The 12,898-nt window shown below is 37.7% G+C and overlaps 2 protein-coding genes across 3 annotated transcripts; one reads left to right on the top strand and one right to left on the bottom strand.

The window, feature by feature from the left end:
- Positions 1-560: 560 nt before the first annotated feature.
- Positions 561-2,810, bottom strand: LOC116266859 (uncharacterized). 2 transcript variants are annotated; one of them, XM_031648305.2, is made up of 3 exons: positions 2,438-2,810; positions 2,106-2,261; positions 561-2,031 (listed from the first exon to the last, which is right to left on the bottom strand). In XM_031648305.2, the coding sequence occupies exon 3, from the start codon at positions 1,963-1,965 to the stop codon at positions 802-804; it is 1,164 nt and encodes a 387-aa protein (XP_031504165.1). In that variant the 5' UTR covers positions 1,966-2,031; positions 2,106-2,261; positions 2,438-2,810; the 3' UTR covers positions 561-801. The 2 variants fall into 2 exon arrangements, with proteins under 2 accessions (XP_031504165.1, XP_031504158.1); XM_031648298.2 differs by having other exon boundaries at positions 561-2,261.
- A 2,996-nt stretch (positions 2,811-5,806) lies between these two features.
- Positions 5,807-7,849, top strand: LOC116267639 (uncharacterized). Its single transcript, XM_031649500.2, has 3 exons — positions 5,807-5,916; positions 6,122-6,187; positions 6,358-7,849. The coding sequence occupies exon 3, from the start codon at positions 6,381-6,383 to the stop codon at positions 7,446-7,448; it is 1,068 nt and encodes a 355-aa protein (XP_031505360.1). The 5' UTR covers positions 5,807-5,916; positions 6,122-6,187; positions 6,358-6,380; the 3' UTR covers positions 7,449-7,849.
- Positions 7,850-12,898: the final 5,049 nt, after the last annotated feature.

Raw genomic sequence — 12,898 nt, 5'->3', positions numbered from 1 at the left:
CATTATGTGAAGTACAATCACATTCTGAAAGGCAATTGGTGTCAATAAGATCCAAGCGCCGCTTACTTTCTTTATGCGTATCCGATATACAGGATTGCACATTCCGAAGCCGCGTTGTCATTGGATCGCCCCTCCGTGGTTGTGGATTTGGTGAAGCAAAACTAAATCAACTTAAACATTTTGTCACGCTTCTCTTCTCGAGTGGTTTGCTGTTACAGTAGTCCTGGTTCATATTCCCAATCTCTTACATAGAAAACTGTTACCATTGACACCACTTTAGATTTGTGATGGTTAAGAGAGCGTCTGATTAGCTTGGTAAAACTGCAAAGCCCTGTTTCTAAAAAAAAACCAGTTTTTCGCCTTCCCTGCAACATGAAAAAGTTGCAGAAAGCTTTTCAAATCATGGTTGCAGGTAACCTCTTTCCTCTGTGTCTCTGCATCTTTCGCGAACCAAGAGAACTTCATCGAAAATTTGTTGAATTAAAGACAACAGAAAGATTCTCACTAGCTTGTAATTTTCTGCATAACCAAGAGATCTAAAGATTCCAGAAGCACCGCTTCCTTCCACAGTTTTATTTTTATCAGTAGTTTTTTCCACAAGAAATCCAAGAAAGAAGAAAACATGAAGATTTAACCCTAACTACGGAATATGACAAAATTTCACAACCTCATAAACCAACCAGAAGAAAAAGGAAGAACAGAGATCAAACACAGAGAAACAGATTCAACACCCACGAAGAAGCTAAAAATGCATGACAAGATGATGCTGAGCCTAGACATGTAAACTAAGTCTGAGACGCACTAGGTTCCACGGTGATTAATAGATTGAAGCAGCTTCTCTTGATCATCATCTTCGCTTTGCAGTTCTGACTCTGTTTCAGAGTAGTGGTACTCTGATTCTCCATCAGACTCCTTCGCTTCCAACATGTCGAGGAATTCTCCGGGCTCCTCTGTCTTCACACCAGTAAGCCTTTCTTCAAGATAACGGATTCGGTTATTCAGAGCTTCAATCTCAGATTTCGATTTCTCTTGGAGCTTCCTGATCTGATCCTCTTTATTGGCAATGGCTTGCAGCAGATTGACCTGCTCCTGCTTGTAGAGTCTGAGTTGGTCGGACATGACGTCTACTTGCCTCTTGATGTTCAGGTTAGAGGCATTTACAAGTTCTATCTTGATCTTGCCAACGTCTATGTTCAGTGCCAACAAGACTGCGTCCATTTTCTTATCGTGCACCAAGAATTTGGCCTCAAAATCCTTCATCGAATTCACCACGTTGGTCTTATTCGTTTCGATCCAAGTATGGATATTATGCATTTTTAGTTCTTTGGGGTTCAAAGTTCTCAGCCAAAACAAGTACTTCTTTACCACTTCAAGCTGAAAATTTGAGTTCTCCTTGTCCTGATTTATGATCAGCTCTCTGAGGGACTGCTTCGAAGCATAATTGTCACGCTTGGTATCAGTCTCAGCATTTACCAGTGGGAAGGAGGCCTTGTTCTGGCGATCTCCGAGGCCTATGGCCTCGTCCACGAAGGAGAAGAGGTTCTTCATGATCGACTCCATCAGGTGGTAGACATCCTTGCAGTTGATGTCCACGTCTTTGGAGAATCCGTCCGGATTCTGCCATTTTACCTTGAAACTTGTCGGACGATTGCCTAAACCGGCGATCGTGTTGATCTCGGCAATCACTTCGCTTTTTCGCTTTTCGTTTGCTGATTCTAACCGCGCTATCCTGGAAGAGAGATCGCTGATGGAGTTGGCGACAAAGGACTTGAGGTCACTGATGGCAGCTGCAGTCTGATTGTGGTGGTTCCTGTTGCCGTTGATTTGAGAATTGAGATTGCCTAACTCTCTTGTGAGATAATCATAAAGGCAGCCACGGCCTTCCGGCATAACCAGAGTTGTGGTCACAAACTTAGAGTATGTGTTTATGTCCATGACAGCATTGCTGTTGTAGTTACAGCCCATTTTTTATGTATTTCCTTCTTTCGTTTTCCTTTTTCTTTTTGGCAGATGAAGAACTTGCAAATTAAACTGCGCCCAAAAGGAAATTCAGTGTGAAAGAAAGCCCCGGTGGAAATGAAGACTCTATTACAGTGACTACAGGCCTTATAGAAAGCTTATTTGAATTGAACTTCAGTTGCAGCAAACTCTAGATTCATGGAAGGAAGGATGGTTGATGAAATGCATTAATCACGCCAACATCATGTAGTCGACTCGGTCTTCTCCTAGCTGCTAATGTGGTAGATTATCAGTCCTGGATGCTTCAAAATGTTCAGAAAAAAACAAAACACGGATTGATCAGAGGAGCGATATCAATAATAGGCAAGAAAAGGAAACGCAAGCGGAGATGTTGCTATTTTCAGTAATAGAAGAATCTTATTGAGGTTTTGCACGATGAAGACTAGTAAGCCGGAGCAGAGACCAGAAAGAAGCTTACCGTGGACTGTTGATACCAAAACACAGCAAAGACGCCGCCTTCTTATAGACCTAAGAAGAAGAAAAGTCATTAATTCGAAGATGGTGTCAATTCACCGTGGAGACGCTGCACTTGCTGCATGTGAAATGGAGAAATGTATTGGAATTTATTTATTTTTTCCAATGGATCGCATCTTCCATTAAGGTCGCCAGGATATGACATCATCCTTGTTGGAGTATGAATGGTTGAGAGAGAGAGAGAGAGAGCAGACAAGATGGGAGTTCATTAACAAATATTGAGTGATGAGTAGTCACGACAAAACAAAATGGCTGCAAAAAGACAACAAAGAAAACAAAGTAAAGAAACCATAGAACAAGGACGAGAAAACAGATAAAGAAGGAAAGCCCTCTCTCTCTGTCTCTCTCTCTTTTTTTTTGAAAGAGAGATTACAAATGGTTCTGGGGGCTCATTTTTTATTGTTGACATTATTAGCCGAGTTCTTCATCTTTATGCAAAGGGTTTCTTGACTTATCGAGGGTACTTAAGATATTTCACGTACTATTTCTGAAAGTATAATTTTCAAGCCAACAAATATACACCAAAAAAAAAAAAGAATATTGGTATTCTTTAATGCATTCTTGTTGCATGCACAAAAGTGTACACATACGCAATTCTGGTTGCTATTCTTTTCCATTTTTTAGCATCTCACCGTTAGATTAATTAATATTGAACATTAAATATACTCCAATCACCGTAGCCCCTCGCTGGCTTCTTCATAAATTCGATTGCGTATTTTCTCTGATGTCAACAACTTCTATCTGAAAGTATTCTTTGATACTGTCAGACCAATTAATATTGATAATTAAATCTACTCCAATCACCCTACCCACTCGCTAGCTACTTCATAAATGCAATTGAATATTTTCTCCGATATCAACAACTTCTCCCTGAAAGTATTCTTCTCCAATTAATATTGAACATTAAATCGACTTCGCTACTTCATAAATTCATCTGAATATTTTCTCTGATATCAACGACTTCATACACATACATCTGAAGATTCATGATCAAAGTCCACAAGAAAGACAAGATTTAGAGGGGCCCAAATGATCGAATGAAGATATCTGAGTATAGGAAGCCGCATCTGCTAACTAGTGGAACAACTGCCTTGTAGAATTCGATGGTTCAAATCACTGTCTCGTAAGTTTAACTTTTTTTTTTTTTTTTTTTTGGTGAAAACACTTTATAAACACACACACACACAAGGCTTCAAATCTGCCAGTTGCTAAATGGTTAAAAGCCAAAAATTTATGGCCGAAAGCATCATAAACAGTTGCAAATTAAAAGCACTATGAACCATATAGCTGCATCATGAACTGCCACTAATGCTTCTTTAGGGATTGTTTTTAACATTTTTTTTTAATTTTATTTTTAACCATTTGGCGACGTCTTCCATCTGAAGAAATTTGAATTTCCCTCTATATATATGTATATACCCACGTGCCATGTTAGGGTTCGGAACTTCAGTGTCATGTATCAATTGGTCAGGTTCCTGCAAGACTGTTATGTACTTATAAGGTGGATCGCTCGCCAACCAATTCAATCGGCACATTAATTAATATTTGCCAGGCTAAAGTCGACCGAGCCAGATACGGCCTCAAGATATTCAATTGTAATTTATTATAAGCAAAGGGTGTCTGCAACCAACAGTTCGGTGATAAGTTTGCATATTCCATTTTTATACATCTTTTCTTACATTTTTAGCCGATAAAATGGGAATATATAATAAAATTTGGGGACAAGAGGTCCCCTAAATACAGAAACAATCCGCAAAAAACAAAATTAAACAAAAAAATGTCAAACATGTACGCAAAAACAAAATTTCCCACATTTTTAGATTCGGATGAACATGTACGTTTCCTTTTGGCTCATCGAAGAGCCAAACTCGTGGATCATGCATGGAACATGTAATGTAAAGTAATTTTATGGACAATGCATGATAAGCCTGTGGGGAAGGAGAGTGAGTTGTGCTGCTCGGTGCATGCAACAAATGTAAGTCAGAAGAAAAATAGAGACACTTTTGAAATTATTAAAAAAAAAATGTCATTTTAAAGCTTTTCACTTTTTTCGATTTCCTCTTTTGTTTTTACAAAAAAATTTCTTTTTCTTTTTCAATTAAACATGGGCATTTTCATCATTAGCCATACTTACACACGAAATTTTCATGCACCAGTACTACATATATAACCACCTTCAATGGGAAAGCTATGGAAGAGCTCTTAAAGTTGGAAAGTGGGTGACTCGCTCTCGTTCAGAGCAATAGGTCGATGTGGTGACAAGAGCATAATATAATCGAGAAACATGAGCGATATATTTATTTAGCATATTAGGTGGTTTAATCTCTTTTTGTACATTGTAAGACTGAAACTTTGAGAACATCAAAAATCAATATTAGTATGAGGGATTTACTCTTGTGGTAAGGCGGCTCACATCCAAGAGGTCTCAATCTTGTGGCTACTATCACACTCTGATATGCTACTCTGGGCTGCAAACAATGATAAGCGCAACATTCGATTTACAAATTAATACAGTACAAGAAGTGTCTCAAGGGCGTAATGCAATCAGGCAGCAAGGAGGGTTTATACTTAACGGGTCTAAGGTCGTGTGGTTGATGTCACACTCCCATATGTTACTCCTTTGAGCTGCAGACAGTAGCAAACACAACAATTGAATTGAAAGTATACTATACGTCCATTTAGACCCCAAAACAAGTCAAATCTTGAAAGCATAATAAAAGTACAACTTTAAGGGTTTTGTACTGAAGGTGATTTTTCCTAAGTAAAATTTGTAACATAAATGACGTTTTGAGTTTTATGAAATAGCAAAAATTAAAAATCACTTTAAATATGATAAAAAAGAAGCCTACCTAGAGATGTCATTGTAAACAAAAGTTAAACCGGTATCTAGTTCCTGTTGTGCATGTCACTGTTTATAGTTTGGAAAAGTAACACCCTCTATCTCTTGAGAGAGAGAGAGGTAGAGAGGGAGGGAGGTAGAGAGGGAGGGAGAGAGAAAATGTGTGTGTTTCATGCATGCCCGTTACCAAGTTTTATACCATCATTCATGTTTTGTCCCTTGGCTTCTTCATGGGTCAATAATTTAAAGCAACCCACCTACTTCACGTGAAAGTAACAGAAGATCAGCTAATCGCCGAAGAAGAAGAAGATGATGTCACCTTTGGTGGCGTCAGTAGGAAGATGACCCCATGGACTTGGAAGTCTTCCTTCTTAAATTATTAGTTCTCCAGGAATCCATTGGCACATGGGCCCTCATAACTAATGTCTATTATTTAGTTTCCCGTCCATTAATTCACCTGTAGAGGCGCCAACCGAAACCTCACGCCTTCACATTCTCCTTCAGTCTATAAAAAATAGGAAGCCCTTTGCTCATCTTACGCCTCCCACTCATTTCTTCCATCTGTGCGATCTTCATTGCTTCCAGTGAGTTGTTTCTTCATATTGCGCATGCTTTCCCTGGTTGCTAGAGCTAACTTAAGTTGCAACCCAAGTTGTTTTTGGCCTCTTGACGGCATGTATGTTTGTATAGAATGAGCAGACGCCCAAAATCGACTGTTTTTTGTATTGCCTTATATTGATTTAAAATTAATTTTTAGGAAACGACTACCTAATCGAAATATGCATGCAGGGAGTGTTTGATCGACTTGCAGGTGCTTGCAGAAAAGACCAACTTGAGTACCAGCTGCTTTTGCTGGTATGGTAACATTTGACTAACGATTCTGCCTTTTCTTTCGAGAATAAAGACTACTGAAATTCGGATATCTGCTTTTTGAAATCACAGTAAAACTAAAATCCAGCTCCTGATCTTGTTAGAATAAAGGGGTTTCTTTCTTTTGATGCATTTTTCCGACTTCTCCCTGCAAGGTTGCCTTCATCCGAGAAAATAAATGGCCGACGTTCCACATCTTCTGAAGAAGTACATCTACAGCCACGATCATAATCTTGAAAACTGCAGCGAATGTGTCGAGAAGTGGTGCAAGGACATTCAAGGTACAACCACCAACACCGAAACAACAATAAAAAATCTCCAGTCTTTGGTCACAGAACGCTTCAAGCAACTTGAGCAGAATGTTGCCAAGAATCAGGAAACGCTCAATGATCTTAATTCTGTCGTTGACCGTCGCTTTAATGAACTCTCTACCAGCATAGAGAGCCTGAGAACCGAGAACAAAAAGCTTAAGGATCAGATGGTATCTGAAATGAACACAGTTCTTGGCTTGGGCAGCCGCCCAGCCCATTGGAACGTCGAGTGGAAGAACGCTGATGGGTTCACCAAGAAGGTAGACGTTAGCTGCAGGACTGTGTACCATATGATGGAGTCGATAATGAAGAATCTCTTCTCCTTTGTCGACGAGGCAATAGGCCTCGGAGATCGCAAGCAGAAAGGACCCTTCGCGCTAGTGAATGTTGAAACTGATACGAAGCATGAGAATTATGCTTCCAAATCCTCTCTTAGGGATTTGATCGTGGATCTGGACACTGCAAATGCACAGTTTCAGATGGAAGTGCTGAGAAAATACTTGTTCTGGACCAGAACTGTGACTCCCAAAGAACTAGAGCTGCATAACATGCATCAATGGATTGAAACAAATAAATTCAACGTGGTGAATGTCGTGAAGGACTTCGAATCAAAATTTATGCAGTATGATGAGAAGATGGACGATAACGTGAATATTTTGAATCAACGGCTTGATAAGATCAAATTGGAACTCGTTAATGCTTCTAATCTGAACATCAAAAGGCAGGTAGACATCTTGAGCGACGAACTAAGGGTCTACAAGCAAGAACAGGACAATCTGCTGAAGGCCATCGAGGAGAAAGAGGATCTCATCAGGAAGTTTCAGGAGAAAGAGAACAATGACATTGATCATTTGAAGATCTACACTCATTCCCTCGAGGAGAGACTGACTGGTGCCAGGGTGACTATTGAACATGGTGAAGGCAAAGGAATCTGATGATGATTCGGAGCGTTACTGCCCTTAGACAGAATCACACTAGCAGATGAACATGAACAAGGCCACTCATGGATCATGATGGAAGTTTAAGTTGCGAACTCCGCTAGCTAGATCACTTGTGTGAAAAACACTGCTCGGAGGAAATTAAGGGCAGCGAATGCTCTTAAATCGTTCGCTTATTTCTTTTCTTCTTTTCTCTGTTTTTGTTTTCTCTTTTCCTGGTTGGTTTCTATGGTGGCAGTCTGTTGTCACATAATCAGGATCTATGGCTGCGAATGAAGTGGGTCTACGGAGTGTAGCGTTGTTTCTCCACAGGCTGCTCTCTTGCTCATTCAGAAAGCTATTACTCGATCTCTTGCTGGGGTGTTTTCAAGCTTTATGAATAAAATTTGTTGATAACCTGTCGTTCTTCTATATAATAGAGGAATCCTTCTTCTTCCAAACTGAAAGGGTCGAGTGAAGGTGATTAATATTGTCGTGAAATTGAACCGATTGTTATATGCGTTAATATAGTTGTTATTATGAAAATACTCCCATTTTCATGAAAAAGAAAAACTTGAAAGACAAAAGTGAAAATAAAAAAACTATAAAAAACATACCTTTCTAAAAAATTATTAAAATATTCCTTTTACGGTATGTAAGTTGCACACGCAACTCGCTCTAACCTCATCAGCTTCACCTCCTTCGAACGTCACTTGCTATTTCATGTACCCTTTTGATGCAATGTAAAGGGAACCATCAGCCCAGACCGAGTTTTTGTGCACTCACAAGTAGAGGTGGCTGCCGGGCCTGGCTGCTGACGAGGGGCTAGTACGTGGCGGCCCGGGGTCTGTTCGACAGAAACCAATTCAGGCTTGCTTGGTAATATTAAAAAAATTAAATTTTATTATTTTTAAATTTAATAATATATATTTTATTATTTAAAATATAATTTTTATTAAAAAATATTTTATAATTTAAAAAATGTTTTTTATTGCAATCAGACCGAGCCGAGCCTGACTCAATACCCGAATATCGGGCCTGGTTTTATACCAATGGAAAAAAGAAGGGTGTTGAAATATATAACAATGGAAAAAAGAAGATGCTGAGGTATTTTTTCAATTTTTTTTTTATAAAGAAATGGACATTTTAAGTTTTTTAACATTTTTATAACCCCTTTTTATCCTTTTAAAATGCTTTTTTTTTTAACTTTAGCATAAGTATTTTGGTCATGGCACACTCTTCCCACAATTTTCGTGCACAGTAGTTCCACACCCGGCTTTATTTATAAAGAGCAGAGCAGAGTGATGGCAGTGAAAAATAACACTAAATTCTAATTAATTTTTAGTCATTATTTTTTCGTTTACTCAATGCAGAGGCCTTGAGTCCTCCTAAACGTTATGTGAGTGTTGGTGAGGACTTTTTACAATCTTCCTCTCATTGCTGACTATCTACTCATAACTCCTAGTAGCATCTTGAACTTAGAGAATGCCTGGCAAGCTTTTTGTGACCTCTATGTGGTCTGCTCAAAGATTGTGATTGTTTGCAAGTCTAGTGGCACTTTCATTGTCGTAATAAAGTGCCACCAGAAAATAAACTTCTTGTATGATAACTTCCCATAGTTGTATTAGCCAGATGCATTCTTTAGCAGCTCAACTGCTGTTCTATGCGATGCTCTGTTGCAGGGAGTGAATTGTTGGTTGCTTTTCATGACACCATGAGATTGCTCCATTTTGAAGACCAAATGTGTACCCAGTAGTTGATTTCCATTTGGCAAATCTTCAACATGATCAATACTTATAATGGCAGATCATTTTATAGGATGATTCTCTTCCGTAAAGTATTATGATCAAGGTCTCCTTGAACATATCTCAAAGGAAAGGAGGTCATGCCGCAAAATCATGTCAAACCATGATATTGCAAAAAAACATTGCTATATGACTCCATTTTGCTGAGGCATATTGGCACATATAAATTGTCATTGAATGCCATTGTTGTTTTATGTTTCTATGAACGTGCCATATGTATATTCTCTAACATTGACAGTTCATACCTACAAAACTTTGAAACTAAGTTCCTTCTTTACATTTTGATGGAACTCCTTAAACCTTCCAAGTACTTGAGAGCTTCCCTTTACAAAATAAAGTCAAGTAATCTTGAAAAAACAACAATAAATGTGATAAAAATACCATATACCTCTCGCTGGGTCAAGTACTTTTCCACACACATCTAGATGCACATGTTTCAATAGTGCTTTAGCTTGGCACTTGGAATTTTTAGATAGTATTTTGTACTTCTTTTCATATTGACATCATGAACAAACTTTATTTGTTCACACCTCGAGCTTTGAGAGACTAATCAAGTGTTCTTGATGAGACATATGGCTAAGTTTGTTACATCCAACATGGGTTAGTCTCTTATCAATATATGTTGTCTCTATACACAAAATGTATATTGACTGAGCTTTTGAATATGAAAGTTACTTTATATCTACATCTTGATATACCTTTACATCTTTTGGATCAAACAAGACAGAATGGGCTAAAGCTGCTATTTGTAGCACAAGTAACAAGTTCTTGACATACTTTCCACATGGCAGATGTTTCCAACATTTAGTTTTTACTGAAATTTACTATAACCTTTGCTTCTCCAGGTACTTTGGTGTTGCTAGCAGTAACAACAACTCTATTTCCTCTAATTGCAACACTATTGTGCATGTTTTTTTTTGTTACAAACTATTCTTTCAATTTCTCTTGTTTTCAGTAACAAAAGATTTATAAAGATCCAACCTTGTGATGACTTCAATAGACTATGAGAGTAACTCCAAGTTGCCTCAGTTCAGCCTAAAGAACACACAAGAAGCTACGTATACCATAACTTTTCAAAGGAGGATCAGCTCGGGCATGGAGGATTTGAACTTGTATATAAGGTACTTCAGAAAAAATGCAGTTGTAGTTCTCTCAAATTGCAAAATGTTAGAACTAAATCAACTTGCTTGTCGTAGGATGAACTCATTGGGAGGTCAGGAGCAATTAAAAGGCTTCCCCAAGGTCTTTCTCAGGACCAGAAAGAGTTTACAACTGAAGTTTTTGATTACTAGGCTTCAACACAAAAACATGGTTAAGTGATAGATTGCTGTCTTGGAAGGGGAGAACAGTTGCTTGTCTAAGTTCATGCCCAATGGAAGCCTCCATACATTTTGTTAACGATAACTAATTGAATCTCCTCTATTCAAAGTTATAATTATGTGCATGCATGCTCAAGTAACAAAATTATTGAGTATTTACTAATCGTTAAGAGCATGCTTAAAGCCCTCAGATATCTGATCCCAGGGCTCTGTGATGAAAATTATGTTATCAGATACATGCAACTCAAGGTTTACCACATGAATCCACGGAATCCATATGCATCTGCTGTAGATTCTAACATCTACCACCTGCTATCTCCCAAACGAAACAATTATGTCATGTCAAGACAAAACTGACAACGACTCTCCATTTATCTACGCCATTAATTTCTTCACGTACATGATCTGTAGTTCCGTGCCCCAAGGTGCCTGCATATCAGTTTAACTTTCTCTGTTGGAGCACATGACCATCGTGTGATCAAAATAAGAGTGATCTGCGGGATTTAATTTACCGAGATTTTACTTCCTTCGCTGTTCATGATGCGCATTGCACCAGGTGAGTGAGTAGGGAACGATTAATAAAACTGGTTAACTTACTGTATACATTTCAATAAGTCTTCTCAACGTGGACTTTCTTTTGAATACATAAGTTATGGCTGCCCTTTGGCAGAACGAAGAGGCGATTCAACGGATCAGCGTGGGGCGGCAGGAACATATATAATTGGAAAACCACGAACCAAGCAGATATAATTTTACTAGGGCAGCGTGAATCCATAGAAGATGATCCCTTGATTGGAGCGTTGGGGGTTGAACATTATAACACATTAATGTTGATGTTATATGGCGATATATCGGCGACAATAATGGTCTATGTGGAATTGACTTATTAGCCATCTACTATATCTATAATGGTTAGAAAGTACATCTTCAATAAATGTGCACAATTCATGAGAATGAGGATGGGTCTAAGGTGGCTTGAGCAGATTGTGTTATATGTACTAAACTTTTAAGGCATGAATGTCAAATGAAGTACATTAACAAATATGTACACATGCACATACATGATGAGATCCAGAAAGGATAAGAAATCCCGATCCAGCAATGGGTTGGAATGATCACTTACAAATTGTCACATAAAAATATTGGTCTTCTTGGTTTATTGCATACATTAATGAGGCGACCTACTTTCTCAAGCTGCCTTGGTTATTCATCACCAACTCATTTTATTTGTTTATTTGTTTATTCATTTATCTATATGGTGCCTTGCAGCCTGCTGGATGATCAGGTGGGTTTGAAGGTATAATTTTAATTGTGGTCAAGGCTGGCCCAACCAAACGCTGGCCTTATTCAAAAGTCTCGGATTAGATTTTAGAAGTAGAAAAATGGGCCCCGTTAAAATAAATCTCTTGAAGGATAAGTTTGTTTTTATTACAACCTGTCTATCAAATGATAAAATATATGAACCTTTATATATATATATATATATATATATATATATATATATATATATATATATATATATATATATATATATATATAAGCATAAAATTATTAATTGGTCGGCAGGAAGATTGATGGTCCTTCTGTGGCCTTAACAGCGACAAAATGCAGTCCCTTGACTTCGAAGACTCATAATTTAAAATGTTGTGGCCCAAAAACTCATTTTCTATATTGTATGGGCTTATAGATGATGAAATAGTAAATTATTGCCACAATATTAATTGACAATAAAGCCGGTGGATAGAGGTGGCATCCAAAGTGTCGAAAGCAGACCTTATAGTTTGGAGAGACGAAAGTCACAAGTAATGGGTCTCCGCACTCACCCAAAATCCAAAAAATTCCTGTTTAGGGTTCTCCATTGGGGGGAAGTAAAGCCTATGGCATGGACATGTGGGGAGTTTCAGGAGAGTGAGAAAATATTAATTAGTAAAACTGGTTGAATGTTCGTGCTTTTGTCATGTTTTTTTTCATTATTTTTAAATTATTTTGCTTCAAAATTTAAAAGTTGAGTTAAATTATATATCTTCGTTTCTTAATTAGTAAAGCATCATTTTATCAATTTATGAAGTTATTTTTTTTTATTTTTGTTATTTTTTCATTTATTTTACTTTTACCTAACTTTTATGATTTTTTTCTTTTCTAAAAAAATTGTCAAACATTTGACAAGTTTTTTAAGATTTTAAAATCTTGCTGTTTAAGACCCCATATTTGGTTATGTTTCGAAGTCACTGTTTTAGTATACTTTTTCTAATAAAGCAACAAATTTGTAGCGGGCTAATATAGGATGAAGGCTTTCAAAAATTGTTTCAAACTGCCGATGAATGACTTGTAAACAAGTACCTCA

The sequence above is a fragment of the Nymphaea colorata genome, chromosome 1 (assembly GCF_008831285.2).
Source record: "Nymphaea colorata isolate Beijing-Zhang1983 chromosome 1, ASM883128v2, whole genome shotgun sequence".
NCBI classification, from domain to species: domain Eukaryota; kingdom Viridiplantae; phylum Streptophyta; class Magnoliopsida; order Nymphaeales; family Nymphaeaceae; genus Nymphaea; species Nymphaea colorata.
Note: the sequence above shows the minus strand (reverse complement) of the source record. Positions and strands in the feature narration are given on the sequence as shown.